The sequence below is a fragment of the Erpetoichthys calabaricus genome, chromosome 10, assembly GCF_900747795.2.
Source record: "Erpetoichthys calabaricus chromosome 10, fErpCal1.3, whole genome shotgun sequence".
Lineage (NCBI taxonomy): Eukaryota > Metazoa > Chordata > Cladistia > Polypteriformes > Polypteridae > Erpetoichthys > Erpetoichthys calabaricus.
In genome coordinates, this window is record NC_041403.2 from 139236784 (window position 1) to 139261376 (window position 24593).

Genomic DNA, 24593 nt, shown 5'->3' on the forward strand with positions numbered 1-24593 from the left:
TTGTCCAACTTCCCGTGTAGGTGGAAGGCTAAAATTTGGCAGGCTGATTCCTTACAGCTTACTTACAAAAGTTAGGCAGGTTTCATTTCGAAATTCAACGCGTAATGGTCATAACTGGAACCTCATTTTTGACAATATACTGTAATGGACGGCAGCTTGATGGCCGTGGGAGGCGGAGTTGAGTGTCACGTCATCACGCCTCCCACGTAATCACGTGAAAAGACTGTGAACTCAGTAGGGAGAAATGAAGGAAGAGCCGCAAACAGCGAAGAACAAAAAATTAATTAAACAATTGAGAAGGGAGCGAGTGAAGCATACAAGCATCTTCATAAGGGAAACAAAGCACGGTGTAAAACGTAAGTTTAAATTAAGTTTATTGAAACGCTCCCGTTGCGGATTGCAATAACATATTCGCGAGATTAAAGAACGCAGTAGGGAGAAATGAAGGAAGAGCCGCAAACAGCGAAGAACAAAAAATTCATTAAACAATTGAGAAGGGAGCGAAACAATAAGAAGCCAGCGAGTGAAGCATACAAGCATGTTCATAAGGGAAACAAAGCACGGTGTAAAACGTAAGTTTAAATTAAGTTTATAGAAACGCTCCTGCTGCGGATTGCAATAACATATTCGCGCGATAAAAGTTAAATGAGAAGACACAAGGTATAAACGAACCACACGCCGTAGCGCAACGTTAGGGGCAACAGTTTCAACCATTCTATGATCTGCTTCTCGCAACTGAAAGACGGCACATGGCAGATGTTAGCCAACTTGCTGACCGCAACGTTAGGGGCTTCAACTCTGGCGCTGACGATAGAGATTCGATTCCCGAGAGGGGATGAAGTGAGTGTGTATGCCTGATGAGCCCAGAATTAGGGAGAAACACGTGTCGCATACTCTTTGCATTATTTGAAAGTAAACTATTAAAACCATTCTATGATCAGCTTCTGGGAACAGAAAAAGGGCACGTGGCGGATGTAAGGCGACTTCCTGACCAACCACAAGCGTTACCTGGCAGGTAACCACCCATACAGTCAGATTGTGATTCAGAAAACGAATGCCATGAATGTAATTACCACGATCTACATACTGTCAAATAAACGAAACACACGCCGTAGCGCGACAGCTGTGAAAAGCGAGGTTCAGAAAAAAACAGATCCTTAACAAATTGTTATTGGTATACTGTATTTTCGATCCGTTTAAAAAGGTTTTCTTTTCTTAAAAAAAATTAAAAGCAGTACTTCGCCGCAACGAAGCGCGAGAATTTGGCTATATATATCTGCTTCTCACAATTAAAAGAGGGCACGTGGCGGATTTTAGACGACTTCATGACCAAACATAACTGTTACCTGCCAGGTAGGGTTACCACTTTTAATACAAAAAAATAAGGGACGCATACTGCAGCGGGTGCCACATCCCAGTGCCAACACTTTGCAGACTCTACATAAAAGACCCGCCCTCCTCACTGGACAGTTAAAAAGACCAATCAAACTAACGATGACGTCAAGTATTACCCAATCAAAAGTACGAAAGGAGGCATCTTCATTAAATGCGTGTGGGATGATTTGCATGAGACGCTGCTTTAAAAAAAATGATTAAAAAAATACGGGATAAATCCCGTCCCGTATTGATTCAAAACGGGACGCGCAATTTCATTCTCAAATACGGGACGATTCCGTATTTTAAAGGACGGGTGGCAACCCTACAGTGCCAGGTAACCACCCATACAATCAGATTGTGATTCAGACTAGGAATGCAATGAATGTAATTACCCCGATTTACATACAAGGCGAAAGTCTTGCAACATTCAAAGATGATGGTTTGGGATAAGTACACCATACAACATAAAAGAGCTTATGAAGCCTTGAACCGAAAAAAGCAAGATCTCAGAGATCGTAAAAAAAAAAAATAGGAGGTAATGTCGTTTTACTCGCTGTAGATTTTAGTCAAACATTACCAGTTATTCCACGAGGGAGACCAGCAGATGAACTCAACGCGTGTTTAAAATCCATGCTTCTCCCACGCTCGGTTATATGTCACGTGTTCTCGGGTAGGTACACCAAAAAATGTATACATTTAAGCATGTAATGGGCAAACAAAAAATGAGGTATACCCGAAGGCACTGCAGTAGTACTTAATGTAACTTCTTAAATGTTAATGTTTTACTGTTTAATAATTTATACGCTTCTTATATGTTGTTCAAATTCTTTTATCAAAATACCAGTGACAGCGCAATGCACGATAACGTGGAGTGAATACACCATACGCATCCGCCCACGGCCGTCCTGGTGTGCGCAGATAGGAGTTGATTCTACAATAAAATAAAATAAAGATAAAAACCCAGGATTGTTTCCTGCCTTGTGCCCTGTGTTGGCTGGGATTGGCTCCAGCAGACCCCCGTGACCCTGTGTTCGGATTCAGCGGGTTGGAAAATAGATGGATGGATGGATTTTACTGTTTAATAATTTATATTTATATGAAATGTGCTTCTTATATATTACTTCATATTCTCATATGATAATGATGTTAATGTTGTTTATATTGATTTCTATGTTATTGAAACTGCATGTATGTGTGTATATGTATGTATGTATATATATATATATATATATATATATATATATATATATATATATATATATATATATATATATTTATATATATATATATATATGTGTGTGTATACATATATATGTGTGTGTATATATATATATATATATATATATATATATATATATATATATATATATAATATATGTGTATGTGTGTATGTATATATATATATATGTATATATATATATATATATATATATATATATATATATATATATATATACTAGCAAAATACCCGCGCTTCGCAGCGGACAAGTAGTGTGTTAAAGAGGTTATGAAAAAGTAAAGGAAACATTTTAAAAATAACGTAACATGATTGTCAATGTAATTGTGTTGTCATTGTTATGAGTGTTGCTGTCATATATATATATATACATATACACACATATATATATATGACAGCAACACTCATAACAATGACAACACAATTACATTGATAATCATGTTGCGTTATTTTTAAAATGTTTCCTTTACTTTTTCATAACCTCTTTAACACACTACTTGTCCGCTGCGAAGCGCGGGTATTTTGCTAGTTTTTAAAATAAAAGTAAGCTGTCTGTTTTCCACAATTGGCCAATTTGTCAGTTTGAGCCTTTCTGTACAGTTTTAGGAGCTTTGTGATTTAAATCTCATTCAACAAGTGAATAAAGTGTAAGTAAAGGAAAAAACAACCCAAGCAGGCATCAGGATGTGACAAAGACATGCAAGGAATGGAGGCTTCTGATCAATATTTACTAACATTGTGCGCTATATGTGCACAAAAGTAATTAAATAAAGAGAACTCCGTTTATTTTACCATTTATTTTCCTTTGGAGACATAGTTTTTATTCTTGCATTTTACTTGAAATAGACTGTCCTAACCAATAAATAAAAACACAGATTACCTGTGGAGGGAAAGACATTGAAATATTTTGCCAGTTCTACTATATTCTTTTAAGTTAGGTTGTCAAATAGTATAGTTCAGGAATGGGTGTGCTTAATAAATGAGACGTTATTCAGGTAAGCATTACTAGGGACATTAATCCTAAATATCCTATCATATATGGATTTTTTTTTTAAATGTCAATATTCTTAATTTCAGGTACAATGTATGGACACTGAAGGCTGATGTATATTTTGCACAAAACATGGGAAACTTTGAATTATTGAGTGTGGCAAAGGCGCTATATAGGCGTCTAACTTACACAGACTGACAACAGAGGCACGTAAAATGAACAAAAAGATTTATTTTCTTCACCTGTGCGGCACGTCTTCCCCATGTCCCACAGGCACAACACAGTCCCCAAAACCACCAAAGAAAAGAAAAACCACACCACAAAACACTCTTCTTTCTCCTCCACTCCTCCAAGGCAGCTTTGTTCTCCTCCTCCCGACTCTGGTGCCCGGAGTGGTGACTGTTGGCCCCTTTTATAGCCCACCCGGAAGTGCTGCAGGTGCTTGTTGACCTACCTCCTGTGTTCCCGCCCAGACGAGCTCATTAGGCCATGCAGCTCCCCCTGGCGGTGACCACGGAGCCCAACAGGAATGAGCTCCAGTGTTCCAAAATATTGGCCCCGATGCAACCCAGGGGGGCTGCCAACAAGTGTTCCGGGGGGCGTAGTGTGCATCCCATGACTGCTCCCCCGGATCCAGTGTCAAAGGGGCGTCCCAACCAGGCATGGGTCCCAGGCCATTTGTTACATGAGCTATTTATTTTTTTACTGAGTTACTGATTTTATTCACTTGTGCCTAGTATTCAAAAAGGGTCAAAAATGTATAAGGATAGGGCCCTACAAGGCTCTGATGTTAAGGGAAACGTAAGCAGAAATGATGTTTGATACCATGCCAATAATAACACCAGGGTAAGGACCTAATGTTAGCAGAAAAAGGGGGATAAGGTGTTCCCCAGTCTAATACCTGATAGAATGTGGTCTGTTGAGTTTTACATAGCCTCCTGCAGTGTATTATGGTAGGCCTGCTATATGTTATGGTACTTTCTGTTCAGTCTGTGTCTGGTTATAGTAAAAAGAAACCTTTTAATGTACTTACTGCTTTGGCCTTTTTTCTGCTATTCTTAGTTCTTGAAACTCTCACGTTCACCTCCTATCTTTCACCGTATAAATCATTAAAATAGCTTCATGTTACATCTTTAAAATGTACTGCCATTCTTCCAGAGTGTGTGTGACTTTAAGAAGGTGCCAGCTATGAACTAGTCATGTCCCTCTTCAACACAAAATGTTGTACAAGGAAATCCCCATCCGTAAAAATACATATATTTTTACAAAAATATACATTTCTTATCAATTTAACAATTTATTTTCTGTGGAATGCATAAAAACATTTACTAAAAACAACTGAATTCATTCCAACTTTAGATAAACCCTTGGTAGAGCTGCAAGGGCAAAATACCATAATCATGGACAAAACAAAAACATAAGCAGGGTTTATTTACTTTTTTGTAAACAGTGTAGTTAGGTGAATTTGCCAGGGACTAATCCAATGTAGCAATTCTGCACCATTGATCACAAATGTTGAGAGATGCATCTTTGTTAATTGGTTTATTGTTTTGGCTTATTTCACAAACAGATATCTTTCCATCCAACTATCCACTTTGTTTACTAGCATACTGTGTGTCCTGAAATAGAAGTTATACAGTGCATCTGGAAAGTATTCACAGCGCATCACTTTTTCCACATTTTGTTATGTTACAGCCTTATTCCAAAATGGATTAAATTCATTTTTTTTTCCTCAGAATTCTACACACAACGCCCCATAATAACAACGTGAAAAAAGTTTGAGATTTTTGCAAATTAAAAATAAAAAAATTGAGAAAGCACATGTACATAAGTATTCACAGCCTTTGCCATGAAGCTCAAAATTGAGCTCAGGTGCATCCTGTTTCCCCTGATCATCCTTGAGATGTTTCTGCAGCTTAATTGGAGTCCACCTGTGGTAAATTCAGTTGGTTGGACATGATTTGGAAAGGCACACACCTGTCTATATAAGGTCCCACAGTTGACAGTTCATGTCAGAGCATAAACCAAGCATGAAGTCAAAGGAATTGTCTGTAGACCTCTGAGACAGGATTGTCTTGAGGCACAAATCTGGGGAAGGTTACATAAAAATTTTCTGCTGCTTTGAAGGTCCCATTGAGCACAGTGGCCTCCATCATCCGTAAGTGGAAGAAGTTTGAAACCACCAGGACTCTTCCTAGAGCTGGCCGGCCATCTAAACTGAGTGATCGGGGGAGAAGGGCCTTAGTCAGGGAGGTGACCAAGAAACCGATGGTCACTATGTCAGAGCTCCAGAGGTCATCTGTGGAGAGAGGAGAACCTTCCAGAAGGACAACCATCTCTGCAGCAATCCACCAATCAGACCTGTATGGTAGAGTGGCCAGACGGAAGCCACTCCTTAGTAAAAGGCACATGGCAACCCGCCTGTAGTTTGCCAAAAGGCACCTGAAGGACTCTCAGACCATGAGAAAGAAAATTCTCTGGTCTGATGAGACAAAGATTGAACTCTTTGGTGTGAATGCCAGGCGTCACGTTTGGAGGAAACCAGGCACCGCTCATCACCAGGCCAATACCATCCCTACATTGAAGCATGGTGGTGGCAGCATCATGCTGTAGGGATGTTTTTCAGCGGCAGGAACTGGGAGACTAGTCAGGATAAAGGGAAAGATGACTGCAGCAATGTACAGAGACATCCTGGATGAAAACCTGCTCCAGAGCGCTCTTGACCTCAGACTGGGGTGACGGTTCATCTTTCAGCAGGACAACGACCCTAAGCACACAGCCAAGATATCAAAGGAGTGGCTTCAGGACAACTCTGTGAATGTCCTTGAGTGGCCCAGCCAGAGCCCAGACTTGAATACGATTGAACATCTCTGGAGAGATCTTAAAATGGCTGTGCACTGACACTTCCCATCCAACCTGATGGAGCTTGAGAGGTGCTGCAAAGAGGAATGGGCAAAACTGGTCAAGGATAGGTGTGCCAAGCTTGTGGCATCATATTCAAAAAGACTTGAGGCTGTAATTGCTGCCAAAGGTACATCGACAAAGTATTGAGCAAAGGCTGTGAATACTTATGTACATGTGATTTCTCAGTTTTTTTTATTTTTAATAAATTTGCAAAAACCTCAAGTAAACTTTTTTCATGTTGTCATTATGGGGTGTTGTGTGTAGAATTCTGAGGAAAAAAATGAATTTAATCCTTTTTGAAATAAGGCTGTAAAAAAACAAAATGTGGAAAAAGTGATGTGCTGTGAATACTTTCCGGATACACTGTAAATCTATTTATCTGCGCTCCTCATTTGCTTTACCAGCATACAGTATTTAACTCTTCTTCTTGTTTTCTGAATTACTCACAGGAGTGTAAAGGTTTTCAGTTTTGTAAAAATGTATATTGTCATATATGTGTATACATTTTGTCTATATTTTGCATAGTCACACTATTATAATTAATATGTGTATCTAGTTTTTGTACCTACTTATGACAGCGATGACTGCTGAATTATGAGCGGCACCACATACTTAACTTTCACTTCCCTTGAGCAGAATTGCATTTCTTTGTGCCAGCACTGCTAGTCATGGATCATTGTAATACTCTTGGCTGAAAAAAGCGCAGAACATTCATCTTGTGCTCCCAGGTCACCCAACCTATTTCAGTATTACACAAGCATGGTGATTTCTAATCATCCCATTTCCATACTTGACTGTATGGAACACAGTTTAGTCACCCTCCACATACACTTTTATATTGACAACATAGACTGTGAATGCACATTTATGATATGTTTACTGTTACATAGGCCAACACCAGTGTCACCTGTCAGAGAAGGCAGCAGAAGGCTCTGTGCTCGTCATATGAAGGAGAATTACACTTAACTGGGTGGAGTAGAACACATCTCTGAAGAAGTGGTGTTTTGTGTGGGTGACAACAGTCTCCCACCATGTGCTACAGGAAGCACAGAGTGTTCACTTTGTGTTCCTAAGGCCATCCATGCTGATTCTACTTTCTGTATATGCTCACTCTTCACATTCCAACTACACACTTGTTTTCTTACGTACAAATTAGAAACTTTATTAAAAGCAACCTGCCCGGTTTCCAACAGCTCTACTCATATACAATACAATTTATTTTTGTATAGCCCAAAATCACACAAGGAGTGCCACAATGGGCTTTAACAAGCCCTTCCTTTTGACAGCTATTTGGAAAAACCTCCCAAAAAAAACCTTGTAGGGAAAACATGGAAGAAACCTTGGGAAAGGCAGTTCAAAAAGAGACCTCTTTCCAGGTAGGTTGGGCATGCAGTGGGTGTCAAGAAAAAGGGGGTAAATACAATACAATACACAGAACAGAACACAAGTAATCTTCAATACAATATAATAGTGCAATAGAAATATTACAAGTACACAGCAGAATTCAACAGTAGATGATATCACATACAATGTGGATTTGTACAGAATATATGTCCATGTCCATATCTATCTCTGAAGTGGTAATGGCTAATTTGGGTCAAGATTCAAACAGCATCTCTAGGGTATATAAAAGCATTTCTGGGAATATACCCTTTAATGATCCCAGGGATCTCTCAAATAACATTTCTGAAAAGGAATGGAATTTAGCGATTCATAAAATACAATCTAGTTGAACATGTGCCAAGCATGCCATGATTTAACTACAAACTTTTCATCAATCACAAATATATCTTATTTAAAATTGTCTAGAGCAAGGTATAACTTGTGAGCATTGTCTTTGAGATCATACATCACTAGCCCATATGGTTTGGGAATATATTACACTAAAACAACTTTAGATGAAGATTTTGTCAGATAGTGTTTGGATTTAAATCATCCCTAATGCATTGATTGCAATATTTGGAATACTACCAGAAGAGATTAAAATGCTCTATGAGAAATCACATCCTGTATCACATAACTATCAAGTAGACTTTTTTCCTCAACTGGAAGAATCTATAACTCAGTGGGAAAGCAGCATATTTCTCCAAATTGAAAAAAAAAATTCTTTAAGAGAATCCATTCAAAACTTTTTCAAAATGTGGCAAGAACTTATTAATACAATTCTAAAAAAACACATCGAGTTTGTGCTTAACTTTCTTTATAGATGACAAAACAACAAGTAGATAAAGAACTATTTGAGATGGAACTCTCTGTTTGTATTCTTCTTTTTTTTCCTTGTTTGGGTTGGAACTGAATCACGAGTTATCTTCTCTGGATTAATATTGAAGCAACTGTTGTACAGTGCATCCAGAAAGTATTCACAGCGCATCACTTTTTCCACCTTTTGTTATGTTACAGCCTTATTCCAAAATGGATTAAATTCATTTTTTTCCTCATAATTCTGCACACAACACCCCTTAATGACAACGTGAAAAAAGTTTACTTGAGGTTTTTGCAAATTTATTAAAAATAAAAAAACTGAGAAATCACATGTACATAAGTATTCACAGCCTTTGCTCAATACTTTGTTGATGCACCTTTGGCAGCAATTACAGCCTCAAGTCTTGTTGAATATGATGCCACAAGCTTGGCACACCAATCCTTGGCCAGTTTCGCCCATTCCTTTTTGCAGCACCTCTCAAGCTCCATCAGGTTGGATGGGAAGCGTCGGTGCACAGCCATTTTAAGATCTCTCCAGAGATGTTCAATCATATTCAAGTCTAGGCTCTGGCTGGGCCACTCAAGGACATTCACAGAGTTGTCCTGAAGCCACTCCTTTGATATCTTGGCTGTGTGCTTAGGGTCGTTGTCCTGCTGAAAGATGAACCGTCGCCCCAGTCTGAGGTCAAGAGCGCTCTGGAGCAGGTTTTCATCCAAGATGTCTCTGTACATTGCTGCAGTCATCTTTCTCTTTATCCTGACTAGTCTCCCAGTTCCTGCCGCTGAAAAACATCCCTACAGCATGATGCTGCCACCACCATGCTTCACTGTAGGGATGGTGCCAGGTTTCCTCCAAACGTGACGCCTGGCATTCACACCAAAGAGTTCAATCTTTGTCTCATCAGACCAGAGAGTCCTTCAGGTGTCTTTTGGCAAACTCCAGGCGGGCTGCCATGTGCCTTTTACTAAGGAGTGGCTTCCGTCTGGCCACTCTACCATACAGGCCTGATTGGTGGATTGCTGCAGAGATGGTTGTCCTTCTGGAAGGTTCTCCTCTCTCCACAGAGGACCTCTGGAGCTATGACAAAGTGACCATCGGGTTCTTGGTCACCTCCCTGACTAAGGCCCTTCTCCCCCGATCGCTCAGTTTAGATGGCCAGCCAGCTCTAGGACGAGTCCTGGTGGTTTCGAACTTCTTCCACATATGGATGATGGAGGCCATTGTGCTCATTGGGACCTTCAAAGCAGCAGAAATTTTTCTGTAACCTACCCCAGATACAGTATGTGCCTCGAGACAATCCTGTCTCAGAGGTCTACAGACAATTCCTTTGACTTCATGCTTGGTTTGTACTCTGACATGAACTGTCAACTTTTGGACCTTATATAGACATTTGTGTGCCTTTCCAAATCATGTCCAGTCAACTGAATTTACCACAGGTGGACTCTAATTACGCTGCAGAAACATCTGAAGGATGATCAGGGGAAACAGGATGTACCTCAGCTCAATTTTGAGCTTCACGGCAAAGGCTCTGAATACTTATGTACATGTGCTTTCTCAATTTTTTTTATTTTTAATAAATTTGCAAAAACCTCAAGTAAACTTTTTTCACGTTGTCATTATGGGGTGTTGTGTGTAGAGGAAAAAAATGAATTTAATCCATTTTGGAATAAGACTGTAACATAACAAAATGTGGAAAAAGTGATGCACTGTGAATACTTTCTGGATGCACTGTATGTACAATGTTACTCTTGTTTGTTTGATTGAGTTGTTTTCTGCTGTAATGTTTTATTTTCAAATAAAGGGATAAAAAAAACACAATGGAAACTGACAATCATATGTGCATGACTGCTACAGTGATTGGCAGCTGTCATCACTTAATGCTAGCAGATACGTAGTTGTGCCGATGGTAAAACCTACATTCAGCAATTTCCTGTGTAAAGACACTGTGAAGCTCATCTACAGTAGTTACTTTTTATTGCTGTAAAGCCAAGCCTTCATCCTACTCACATATGCCCTCTAGTGGAAACCACCTAATATGCAATGTTATTGGCTTACTGACAGACAGACAGGGATGGGCTTACATTACTATGTAGTAGCATGTACAATTCAAAACAGTCAAACAATACACTGATAGATAATAAATACAGACAGTACAGAAATGCTAATATATTATTTAAGTAAATGAATTAAGAAGGAAAATCCGAAAATGCCAAGATGAAAAGACAAAACATATCTGTGGAAAATGTGATGCAGAGAATGGGTGTTATAAAGATTATTCAGCTAATAAAATCTCACAATGGACTCTATGAAATATAGCATGACTCCAGGTTGCACATGAAGTCCTGTCTCTCAACTTTCTGCATGTCATGAATGTGAGCTACTGTCACAGACAAAAAAATAAGTACTTATAAACTGGAAGAATGCAGGAATGGCAAAGGAGGGCGAAAGATGTTCCTGCCCACTCAGATTGTAGTCTTGTATTTGTAAGGATTTGACAGCCAATATGCCACTTAACTTTAGCTCTGAGCAGTTGACCCACCATGCGTTATTTACCCTATGCTGTTAGGGCAATGTACTGACATATGGGGTTAAAATTACACCTCCATGGTCATGCTTACTAACCTCTGCCACTTGTACTGCCCTTCCACAGTGATATTATGCCACTATGATTGATGTTAATCAGTTGTAAAGCAATCTTGTATTTTTACTAGTCAGTAGCAGAGTTGCCACACATTGACGCAAAAAAAAAAGCTTCACTTTTCAGATCTTCACATTTCTAATTATCTTGGATAAAGAAGAAGCACCAATTCACTCTTCATCAGTTATCCATTTTCTGTACCTGCTATTTGTATTAAAGGGTCATGGGGACCCAGAGTCAATTTTGACAGTATGAAGTTTTATGCAGGAACGAATCCTGGATTCAATTCCAGATCTTTGCATTACATACCCCAGTACACTCGAACTGGGATCATTGTCAGTTGACAATTAACCTAACATCCCTTGACTATTCACTAAAATAATCTACCCTTTCCCCACTACTCTTCTCACTTTATGTGGAGGGAACACTGGCATATGCATGTTGCTGCTGCTCCTCCTCGTTAACAACACGTTTCATTAAAATTCATGTTAACCTTGCATGTTTTGTACTTCTTTCACTTTCTTTTACTGTATGTATAGTTTATGGATGCAATTGATTACTTTTTGTATTGAATTTGGATTTATTTGTATGGACTTTGCCTTGACTGAGTTTGCAGACTCTGGGACAATTGATTTGAATGTTTTTGTAGTTCACTGGACGAAAGTTTCTTTAGCTTGCCCGCTCCAGCCTGATGCCTGATTTGTGAACATTTTTCTTTGCATTGTGGAGACCTAGGAACTGGGAATGTTGTATCTTCTTAATTAAAATGGACCTACAGGATTGTTTTTGATGTGTTCTATATGTGCTTCAACTGGAGAAATAATGTGATGTTCACACCCACCAGGCTTGCGGCACTAAGGCAACCACACCTGTAATATCTATATATATATATATATATATATATATATATACAGTTATGTGTTGCAACCTCCAAATTCTGGTAATTACTTTTATTGTGCATCTTATAATATCTACCTTTTTGATGGATCAATCCTGCAGGTTTTCTTTGATCATCAAATGTCTTACAGCAATGCTCTAACTGCAGCCAAGAATATGCATTATGACAGAGTAATACAGAGTGGCCATGATAACCCGAGAGTTTTGTTCTCAGTAGTTAATAAACTGCTTCACCCTGCATCTGGCACAGTTACCTACTCTTCTGAAGTCTGTGAAAAATTCCTCCACTTTTTCCATAATAAAACTAAAACTCTACATAATTCAATTAACATAAATCTATCATGCATTTATACCTTTCCCTGTCTTCCCACTCCATCCAGCTCCTTTTCTAAATTTTCACCAGTCACATCTGAATTTGTTAATGACTTGCTTTGTAAGATGAGGCTAACTACTTGTATACTGTACCCTATCCCCACCACACTTCTCAAATCCCAACTGTTACAACAATAATAAATACACTGCCTGGCCAAAAAAAAAGTCGCCACCTGGATTTAACTAAGCAAATAGGTATGAGCCTCCTATTGGATAATTACTGCATGGGCGATTATCTTTCAGCTGGCAACAAGTTATTTAACCCCAACTGGTGCAATGAGTTGCTTCTCATTTCTTAAACAACCATGTCGAAAGACACATCTCGTGGTCGTGGAAAAGATGTTAGTCTGTTTGAGAAGGGTCAAATCATTGGCATGCATCAAGCAGAGAAAACATCTAAGGAGATTGCAGAAACTACTAAAATTGGGTTAAGAACTGTCCAACGCATTATTAAAAACTGGAAGGATAGTGGGGACCCATCGTCTTTGAGGAAGAAATGTGGCCAGAAAAAAATCCTGAATGATCGTGATCGGCGATCACTTAAACGTTTGGTGAAATCAAATCGAAGAAAAACAACAGTAGAACTCAGGTCTATCTTTAATAGTGAAAGTAAGAGCATTTACACACGCACAATGCAAAGGGAACTCAAGGGATTGGGACTGAACAGCTGTGTAGCCGTAAGGCACAGGCATATTCCAAGATGACAATGCCAGGATTTATCGGGCTAAAATTGTGAAAGAGTGGTTCAGGGAGCATGAGACATCATTTTCACACATGGATTGGCCACCACAGAGTCCAGACCTTAACCCCATTGAGAATCTTTGGGATGTGCTGGAGAAGGCTTTGCATAGTGGTCAGACTCTACCATCATCAATGCAAGATCTTGGTGAAAAATTAATGCAACACTGGATGGAACTAAATCTTGTGACATTGCAGAAGCTTATCGAAACAATGCCACAGTGAATGCATGCCATAATCAAAGCTAAAGGCGGTCCAACGAAATATTAGAGTGTGTGACCTTTTTTTTTGGTGGCGACTTTTTTTTTGGCCAGGCAGTGTATATCCCGTAACACCAGCTTTGTGTCAGTCACTTTTAAAATTTCTTCTGTTACCTCAATTTTAAAAACATCTGGTCTTAATGCTTGATGGTCTTAATGCTTTTCATACTATATTTCATATACCTTTTCTATCAGAACTTCTTGAGCATGTTGTAGGTTCCCAACTCACCAATTGCTTAACTTCTGATAAATTGATGGAACCCTTTCAGTCTTGTTTCAGAGCACAGCTGTGAAACTGCCCTGCTTCGGGTAACTAATGATTTGCTTATGGCAGCAGACTCTGGACAAACCAGAATATTAATTCTGTTCGACCTCAGTGCAGTATTCAACACTGTTAGACATGACATTCTACTGTCCAGAATGGAGAACATTCTTGGTATCTATGGCTCTGCCCTCCAGTAGTTTAAGTCCTATCTGACTGATAGACAAGACTTTTCTAGTCTTGGCAACAGCAGATCCAGCCATGCACTAGTCACACAAGGAATTCCTCAAGGCTCTCCCCTCGGCCCTCTGCTCTTCTGTATCTTAATGCTTCCCCTTGGCCATATTACTCATAGCTTTGGATCGGGTTATCATTTTTATGCAGATGATACTGAACTCTATTTCAGTGTTAAAACTGAAACTTCATCAGTGCTTTCTCAGCTCACAACTTGACTCTGTGAAATTTAAACCTGGATGTATCATAACTTGTTAAAATTAAATTGCAACAAAACTGAACTCCTGCAAATTGACACTAAAGTGCAACTTATGAAAATGAGCTACTTTTCGACTACTCTTGCAGATGATCTTATCAGTCCTTCTTCTAATGTAAATAATCTTGGTGTCATTTTTGATTCCACCATTTCTTATTTCACCCACATAAACCACATTAAGAAACTTTTTTACTTCCACCTCCTTAACATATCATGTGTTTGCTCATTCCTGTCCTTTTCTAATGATGTGAAACTTGTCAATGCTTTTATCACATACCGCATTGATTATTGTAACTCCCTACTGGCAGGTGCCCCTTCACATCTTGTATCAAAGCTCCAGTATATTCAAAACTGTGCTGCAAGAGTCCTTGCATGAACCAGCAACAGTGAGCAGCACATAACACCCATACTGCTTCGCCTTCACTTGTTCCCTGTGTCTTACAGGATTGAATATAAAATTCTATTAGTAACCTACAAAGCTTTAAATGGCCTTGCACTAACCACATCAGTGATCTTCTCCATCATTATGCTCCTGTTTGGACACTAAGATCCTCTGATTCTGGCAATCTTGTGCCTCACACTAACCTTCACTTTATTGGTGACAATTCCTTCAGATGTATAGTACCCAGACTTTGGAATGACTTCACTAAATTAATTAGATCAGCAGACTCAATTCATTCTTTTATAAAACAACTTAAAACTCACCTGTTCAGGTAGGCTTTTTACTTGACCTAACATTCTGCCCCTTCTTTCAATTTACCTCTGTTCTGATGCGCAGAATAATTTGTGTGTGTGTTATATCACAAATTATGTTATTTTTTCAGGCTTTTCTTCTAGTATTGAATTTAATATTATACTCTGGTTTATTGTCTTTTATTCCTTTTAATGCTTTGTAAATCCTGTATTTGTTTTAGTGTAATATGCAGAAAACATTTGTATCCAATGTTATATAAACCCTGCTGTTCTTTCTGAGACACTGTGAAGTGCCTTGAACATGGGAAAGGTGCTATATAAATAAAATATTACTATATTAATAATTAGTATTATTATTAATAATAATTTGGTTGTGATAACAGGATGGTGAAAAAAACAGATCTAGGTACATGTGAAATAAAACATGCATAGACACATTGATCAAGTAAAGAATTGAATCTATGCCTCTGGAGCCATGGGAGAACATTGCAAACCACTGCACCTCATTGCTTCCCACACTTTCATCAATTATGAGACAAAGTGGGCATTTCTGTGCCCTGCCCCTTTCTGAATGAACAGCGACTATGCAAATTGAGGCTGAAGTTACCAAATAAGGAAAGCCCCATTTTGAGCAAACCCGTTCAAATGATTTTTTCCCAACAACTTTGACTTACTTGTAATTTTTGCACACCTGGTCTTCAGTCACATTTGTGCATATTGCCTAGATTGTCAATGGAATCTAGAGCATTACTGGCAAATAATTATGAAGAACTGGAATTTTAAATACATGGTACTTGTACACTTAATAGTTGATAAATTTTATTGTTAATACATACATTGTATACATCTTATTATTCTCATTATTTTCATGTGTAATGTGTTATGCATACTGTAAGAACACATTGAATTAATCCATCTGGGTAGCATGGCGGCAAAACTCCATTCCAGAGTTCTGGGTTTGAATCCTGGCACAAAGTGGAATCTCCCCAACATTGCAGTACAACTTGGACAAATAAACTGTTGGTATGAGTAACCTGATGTGTCAAATTATGGACATGCCACCAATCAAAGATAGTATGACTCCTCCACAATATATAGAAAACATAAAATCAATAAAAGTAATTCCTTAATAATTAAGTGATTAATATGGGATATTGGAGATTGGAATGGTAGTCACATTCATAGTCATATAAATGAATAGGTGCATGATTCATCCTATTACAAATATCGGTGCACAATTAAATAATGCTGGTGTTAAAGATCTAGCCTTACCCAATATAATAATTACAATACCTAAAGTAGGGTTGTAACAAATAACATATCCCACGCCCCTGGGTCAAGTGTCCCAATACACCTATTACCATTATTGAGGTGTAAGCATACAGAATGGTAAGGACATTGGCACCAAATTCATCCAGTAAATCTACAGTTGTCGACCATTGTTTTTGGATGTGATTGTCCACCAAAGCCAATCATTTATAAGAATGTTTACACCTGGGTGACTGAAATCCAAGAGGCCTCCTGTACAAGGTGGGACTATTCCTGTTTCAGAGGCTAGGACACTGTATTTTCCAAAAGGAGAACATATCACTCTTGGAGAAGGATACATAATCCTATTTTAAGTGGAATCTTGCATGAAATCTCCATGTCCACATGTGTATTTCGTTAATTGGTGACTTTGATCTTTCCCCGTATAAGAAAATCTGTGTGTGCTCTGTAATGGACTTGGTCCCTTTCTGTAGTTTTTTCCTGCATTGTGTCTCATTCTGCCAGAATAACCTCTAGTCCCCACAACCCTGAAAAGAATTAAGCAGGTCTAATACGGGGATGAAGGACTCTGCAGACTAAAGCAATAGTATTATGCTTTCACCGCATGGACTGAAGCTGTTGATGTATCTCACAGGGGCTACACTATAAAAAAAAATAAGGATATTGCCAAGAAAGCACTATTTTCCAAGTCAGTTGTATTTATGAAGAGGTATGGTTAAAGGAATAATTAATCCTTGCAGATTTCTGTAAACTTTTATGTAACAACCTGCATAGTTAATATTATATCCATGTTTTACATTCCAGCATGCGTCACCAGCCCTGCTGGAACTTCTGCCATGCAGCCTAATGAGTATTGTGAGGACCACCACTGCTGCGTAGGTAGTCCTCTTGGTATCTGTGCGAGCACTGGCCAGTACCAGCTGAACTGTATCTTTGAATGCCTGCTTATTCCTTTACAGCCTTTCATGGAATGTAAATTCCCCTGCTGCACAATCCACCCGAAGGTTTAATTGTTTCCCCAGTGTAAGTTTTTGAATTAGTGTTTCATTCATCTCAGCGACTGGATGCTTTCCGTTTAACTCTCCCGGGTACTGTAAACGTGAAATAAGCTAATTGAGGCCCTTCAGGGACAAGTATTTACCAATTAATTACTACACCCTTTGTGAGTTCCAATGGCCTCTTGTGGATCCAGACCTTCATTAATACGTGAGCGAATGCAAAACTTGCTCCTGCTCCCCCGGTGTTCCCACACCTAAGCAGAACGGGTATTGCCGCACCCCAGTTGGCCACCTTCCCGTTGGGGAGTATCGCTTCTAAGCGTCCTTGGTGTCATTGAGTCCCCGAGATTACGCAGCTCAGGACGCCGCTCTCCGGTTCAGGCTCGTTTGAAAGAGGGCGCCTTTCCGTGCCGCGTTTACCAGCGCTGACGTTTCGGCCGTCATGTGACGAGGCCCGGAGTTCCCAGGGTTCACTGTGAGCTCATTGCCCCACCCCACCTCTCCAGAGCCATCCATCTCAATATAGAAAGAAATCCGGGAGAAAAGAGCGAATCTGCCCGAGAAGGGTCCTGCCACCTCGGCTTCACGAGTGGGGGGCCGCGGTGAGCGCCGCGCACGGACACGAGGGGGGCTGAGAGGCTCGTGCACTTGCATGCGAGCCCCCGACAAGACGGGCCAGCGAGATCCGGAGGCTGCGAGCAGGGCCGAGCCGAGCCGAGCCGGGCCCATGTGAGAGAAGCACAAAGCGCAGCGAGCGAGTGAGGGACGGGCCTGTCACATCTGGGCAGCCAGCCGCGGAAGAAGCGCCGAGGGAAGCAGACAGACAGACGTACAGACAGGCAGGCTGTGGCGGCGCCCCGCACGGCTCCGGAGGGGCCGACTCATCGATCTCTTGCTGCTCGCGTCCCCGAGGAGGGGAGAGGGGCGAGTCTGCGACCCCGATGTGATTTCTGCCAGAGCCCCGCTGAAAGAGTGGCAGCAGCACAGCCGTGAAGGACTCGAGGACTTGGACCGTGGTGGAAGCCGCCAGAGAGCGACCATATTAACGCGGAGGGGCGGCCCGGGCGGCGTCATCCAGTTCCCTCCTTCAGTCCCGCTCGCGCTGGAATCGGCCGCAAAGCCCTTCTGAGCGTTCGTCGGCAGAATCCTCGGAGTGGGGTGCACGCAGCGGCTCCGCGCTGACCCCCTCCCTGTCGAGCGAGCGAGCTAGTGCGTCCCCCGGCGCTTTCGTCATCTTCGCGGTCCAGCTTGTCCGCTCGGAAGATGGGCTGTCTGGGGAACAGCAAGACCGAGGACCAGCGGAATGAGGAGAAGGCGCAAAGGGAGGCCAACAAGAAGATCGAGAAGCAACTGCAGAAGGACAAGCAGCTCTATCGCGCCACACATCGCCTCCTGCTGCTAGGTAGGTACGCAAGGGCCGCGGCTGCGGCCTCGGCCTCGCCCAGATGGCGCGCCCGCCTGCCTCCGGCCTTCCAAGACGGGGAGCACGCGATAATGGCCGCCTGTGCACCTAGCTGTGATTTCCGCGGCAGCCTTGACGGGCGCTATTTATAGCAACAGCGCAGGAAAATGAAGAGAACCGCAACAAAATCTGGGGGAATGGTTGGTGGAGAAAGCAACGAAATCCATGTCAGGTCTGAACCGAACCGAGCAGCACCCGGTCGGACAAGGCCGTACTAGGAGTCTGACATTCTTGTCGTGTAAAGGGGTCGTGGGTTTGTTGGTGGTGGTGCTAAGGGTTACTAAACTGAGTAGAAGCGATAAAAGTAATGGTCAACCTTGTATGACAAGCAAGTTTTTAGGATAAAGCAGAGATTGAACCTTCACCATAGGCAGACACCAAATGTACTATGACGGGGAAAAGAGATGTTATTAAATTGATAAGTTGTGCACTGTGCCATTTATAATGGACATGGCAGAAGTATCCTGTACTCAAGGTTTTAACTTGACACCCAGTGACACATTAAGGAGGCACAGCTGGGCTGAGGTATTGGTGATGCTACCCATAGATAGATAGATAGATAGATACTTTATTAATCCCAGGGGGAAATTCACATACTCCAGCAGCAAAAAATATTAAAATAAAGAGTAATAAAAAATGCAGGTAAAAAACAGACAATAACTTGAATAATGTTCAACGTTTACCCCCTCTGGTGGAATTGAAGAGTCGCATATTTTGGGGGAGGAATGATCTTCTCAGTCTGTCAGTGGAGCAGGACAGTGACAGCAGTCTGTCGCTGAAGCTGCTCCTCTGTCTGGAGATGACACTGTTTAGTGGATGCAGTGGATTCTCCATAATTGATAGGAGCCTGCTGAGTGCCCGTTGCTCTGCTACGGATGTCAAACCGTCCAGCTCTATGCCAACAATAGAGCCTGCCTTCCTCACCAGTTTGTCCAGGCGTGAGGCATCCTACGATCCATACTACGAGATGGTACAAGCAAAGTGAACAAAAAGGGACGAGGCATGACATTTGGGGGGAAAAGTACCCTAGTTTGGAAATGCTTGATTTTAGGTAGTGGAGTTCAGTGATCAAAACTGCAACACCCCATGTATTGGAGAAGGCTTCAGTTGTGATTGATTTAGGTAGGTCTATGTGATGTGTCAAATTTTGGACAAGCTGAGTGGAGATGGAATACTTAAATGTTTAGAGGCCCTCTGCAGACATTTTTCTGTTCGTTGTCCAGGATGTGTCACTTTACACAAACTGGAATATCAAAATGATACTGATTTTATTTGAACTCCATCCTTATGTTTCCAGCTGCTGCTTTTCTTGCTGTTTGGTGCACATACAAATAAGTGGATATATATAATTTTGTTTTAAACAACTTTTGTCAAATCCTTGAACCAGCTTTTAGGTATTGACTGTGTATAATAATTTCCAGTTGTTGAAATGTCATTTCAGTAAAAGAATTCTGGCCATGTTAGTGATATCGCGCACCTGTTCCAGAAAGAACTAGGCATCAGGCGCTTAATTGGCACACATCAGTCTATGTTCATTTTGCTTGTTCTGTTTTCTCTGTCTTGTGAGTTTACCCATACTTCAGAATTTAAGTGAAACTGATGTTAATTCTATGGGATTTTAATTAATGTATACATTTTGTATTGTCAGGATTTTCTGCTTAGTGTATAAGTGATTTAGAAAAACTAATATATATGTATAGTTCATGAGTTCACCTTGCAATCGATAAATGCCCTTGCTCAGGTGGTGTCCCGCATTGCACCCAGTGCTGCAAAGATAGGCTTCAGCACCCCGTGGTCTACTGCTAAAAAACTGGTTTAGAGTACGGAATGGTTGCTGACATTTGGCTACGCTGTCAAGCTGCTTCCCTGTGTAAGAGTGTAGTTTTGCTCTTTAGGTAAGTTTGGTATGGAAATTACATTTGTGTAGCAGATGTCATGATGTAGGGGGGAAACAAGTGTTTATTTTCATGATTTGGCCTCAGTTAACATTAGGTGAGCATTAGGGTCAAGATTAAGTTGAAAGAAGGTTAATGCATTGGGGAGAAGCAATCTGACCCTACAGGTTCAAACTGCCTTGGTTGCATGTATGATTTTAACCCTATGTCTGATCTTTCATAGGTGCAGGTGAATCTGGTAAGAGCACGATTGTGAAACAGATGCGGATCTTGCACGTAAATGGATTTAATGCAGAGTAAGTTTATCAAGTTGGGGGAATTGGGCGGCAATATTTGATGTTCTGTTGGATGAGCTGTCCTAAGATACCAGTTTTATTAAAAGCATAGGAATTTAAGTAAACTTTGACTCAAAAGATTCCAATTTACATATGACAGAAGTATATTTTAGTCAGTGATAACAGAGTCGGTGGTTTTGGCACAGAACACACCTATATCATGTTCTCTGTATTTTGAGTGTTTTAGGGAGTGCTTGGTGTAGGATTTGATGAAGTTAACTTTAGAAACTCTCCTTTATCTTGAGTGTAGGAGTGGGCCCTGAGATGTTCTGGTGCCCTCTCCAATGCAGTTTCCTGCTTTGCACCCAGTGCTGCTGGGATAGGCTTCAGTCTCCCACAACCCTGAATTAGATAAAGCCATTTGGAAAATGTTTTATTATTTATAAAGGGGACGTGCTAAATGAATAGTTTAGTGTCCAGGTGGAGTTTATCTCACTGTGCTTAAGTCTGTGATTGAGGCTGTCTTCTTTTAGTCTTCAGCTAGAATCTATGAAAGGCTGCAAAGGTTTGGCTGAACATCAGTTTTATCCTTTATCCTGGAAGGAATGACAGTTAGATTAGTTGTGCTTACATCTTTAAACTTTTTTTTTAAAACTAGTGATGAAGACATTTTGAATTTGTGATAAATATCAGTCGTCTTATATTAGTGTGATTTGATCTTGATCTCTCCATAGAGAATCTGCCTTCACCATAAATGAAAAAATCATGCTTTTTATACCTAGTGGGCACATTGATCTATTATTCACATCTTTGTTGAAACGAAGCAGGCGACGCCCTAGAACTATTAGCTGTATTAGAGGGAGTTTGAATATGCTTATTCATAAATTGATTAGAAATGGATGAACTATGAAGGAGCAATACCACAAGTAATGAAATGGTAGTCACATAAAGAGTCTGATGATCAAAAAATGTCTTCTGAAAACTTTAGATAAAGGACTGTCCGTGCTCATTAGACCAGAAAGTTTATTTTCCCGAAGACTTGGACCTGTTTTCACACCAGTTCAGCACCACAGATATTCTTGTCAGGAGTGGCACAGGAAATCATTTGGCAAGTTGTAAAGTTCTCCAGGACTGAAAGAACTCTATGGAGACAGCGTAAGAGCCGTTGACCTTTATTACAGTGGCTAATGTACTTCAGTTAAGAAGAATGCAAAATAAGGGGAGTATGGATGGGGAATCCCAAGGAGAAGACCATTGTTCTAAAAAAAGAGCTTTGTTGCCTATTTAACCTTTGCTACACACTACATAGATAATCCAAAAGGTTCCTGGTTGGAAGGATTTTTTTCAGAAATATAAGTCAAAAGTAAATGTTTATGGCACAAATGATAAAATGTGTATTTCAGTAAAAGATGACATGTTCCAACAAAAACACCTCCCAAATGTAAAACTAGGCATTAAAAGTATAATGGGAGTAGAATGATTTGTGACATTTGGACAGCTTTCTATTAATGAAGGTATATGGAAATATGGATTGCACAAGCAAATTCCATAGGGATTTCTGGGTATTAAGAGTGTGGCTCATGCAGAATGGATAATTAAATCATAAACACCCAAGTAAATCTAAATAGAAAGACAGAAGCAGAAGACATTTCCTGCTTTGAAATGGACTATTCCAAGTCATAACCTTTTCTCAAATGAAATACTATGGCATGACCTGATCTGATCTGGGAAGTTCATACAAAATGCCTGATGCATCCAAGTGATTCACAACAGTTCTATTAAGAGGAATGAGCCCAATTACCTGTATATGTCTGTAATTTGATCTATAGGTACAGGAAATGTCTGGTTGAAGTGATTGCAGCAAAAGGCAATGTCAACAATATTCAGCTCTACAGATTCACTTGCTTCTAATCAACAGTCCATATTGGATCAGTAAAGTACAAGATATTTTAAAATCATCTTTTCCTTTTTTCTGACAAGAGTTTGAAGAAGATACAATTACAGTACAGATAAAATTTATACAGGAATTAGTAAGTTTGATATGCAGCAGGACCTGCTTATGCTATTTGGGAAATTATTTTGTAGTAGTACAGTGAATATGGATTACAAAGCGGATGTAACAGAAATATAGTTCTGCATGTCTTTCAACAAACTCTGCATAGCTATTGTTTGTCAGTGGCTGCTTTCTGGTATCGTGAATACTGAGCTTGACATAAGGACTGATTGCTGGAACAGTGAATTAGGAAGAAACTAGGAAGAATAATGACTGGTGCAATGGCCAGCTGGGTAGGATTATGGTATTGGAATTTTAGTATTGCTTTGGCTGTCAATATGGAACTTTTACTGTATTTTAAATTGGTACATTACAGCAGTTTGCAGATTACATTTGGAGCATAGTCAAGGTTCGGTAACTTACTCGGCCACACAAAAATTCACAAGCCGGAATTGAACTGGCAGCCTAGAGGTTTAAAGTGTGTTAACCTTTATTGCCCAGCTCACTTGCCCACATCGCTGTGTGAACTTGCTGCTTCACATATTTTGAAGCTTCTTTCTGATAGAGTTCTGTTGTGGACTCTGCAGCTTGGCTGATACTGTTACCTATCTTTATGTTGCAGAGAGAAAAAGCAGAAAATTCAGGATATTAAGAATAACATAAAAGAAGCAATTGAGGTAAGTGACTATAAGAACAGGTACCTTAATGTCTCTTGGTCTCAAGTGGCTTTTTTGACCCAAACTCTGCTTTGTGTTATACAGACTATAGTGACAGCAATGAACACATTGGCCCCACCCGTGCAGCTCGCCATTCCAGAGAACCAGTCTCGAATCGACTATATCCTCAACATCGTCAGCCAGAAGGATTTCGAGTTCCCTGTGGTGAGTGTGTTGGATCATGCTTGTTTGAGTTGATTAAAATGTTTTGATTGGGTTTTCAAGTGTGGTTTAGTTTTGTGCTTCACAAATACTCAAGAATAGCAGCCTTTTTATTTATTTATTTATTTATTTATTTTTTGAAAGAGGGCCACTGTGCTGAATTGTGGGAATGCTGTTCATGAGATACACGTGGTGTGTTGCATGAAGTTTGTTATTATGCTACATACTTTGTGCAGTGCATTTCTCTATGATTTAAGTATTTTGTATGGATGTATATTTGCAGGGTTAGCAAGTGTATTAAAGTGTGGCCATGTGCATTGTCATGCTTTGCAATGTGAGATTTTATGGTTGGTGAAACAATCCAAAATTGCACATCGTTAGAAGGTGTTGGTGTTCAATCAGGCCCGGTTTTATTTTTTGCTTGCATTGTGATACTTTTCTCTTCACAGTATATCCTGTGTCCTTGAGTGGTTGACAAGTTGCCATATTCATTTTTTACTTATTTTGTGGAGGAATTCCCCCCATCTTAATTTGCAGGCTTGCCAGTGTCTTTGTTCCCATTAAAGTGGCTAGATAACATGAAGACATTAGCCTGATTACATCAGCATTGCAAGAATATGACATCTTTTTTAGTACGTTTTGGTTTACTTTGCTCACTCTTGCCAGCTCTGCTGTTCTCTGCTTTAGGAAAATGAAATGTGTGTGATTTTATTGTTAAACGAAAGTGCTGTGGCATTAGGTGTGAAAAATAGTACCCAAGT

General features: G+C 40.2%; 1 protein-coding gene across 2 annotated transcripts in view; it reads left to right on the forward strand.

Moving 5' to 3' along the window:
* The window catches only part of gnas (GNAS complex locus), a 98220-nt gene that overhangs the window by 32958 nt on the left and 40669 nt on the right, over nucleotides 1–24593 (forward strand). The window contains exons 1-4 of one of the 2 annotated variants that reach the window (XM_028811947.2): nucleotides 17711–18731; nucleotides 20910–20982; nucleotides 23577–23631; nucleotides 23716–23835. In XM_028811947.2, the coding sequence (XP_028667780.1) occupies nucleotides 18593–18731; nucleotides 20910–20982; nucleotides 23577–23631; nucleotides 23716–23835 (387 nt within the window). In that variant the 5' untranslated portion in view covers nucleotides 17711–18592. Of the gene's footprint in view, nucleotides 1–17710; nucleotides 18732–20909; nucleotides 20983–23576; nucleotides 23632–23715; nucleotides 23836–24593 lie in introns of those variants that run through there. The other variant, XM_028811946.2, reaches the window with a different exon arrangement.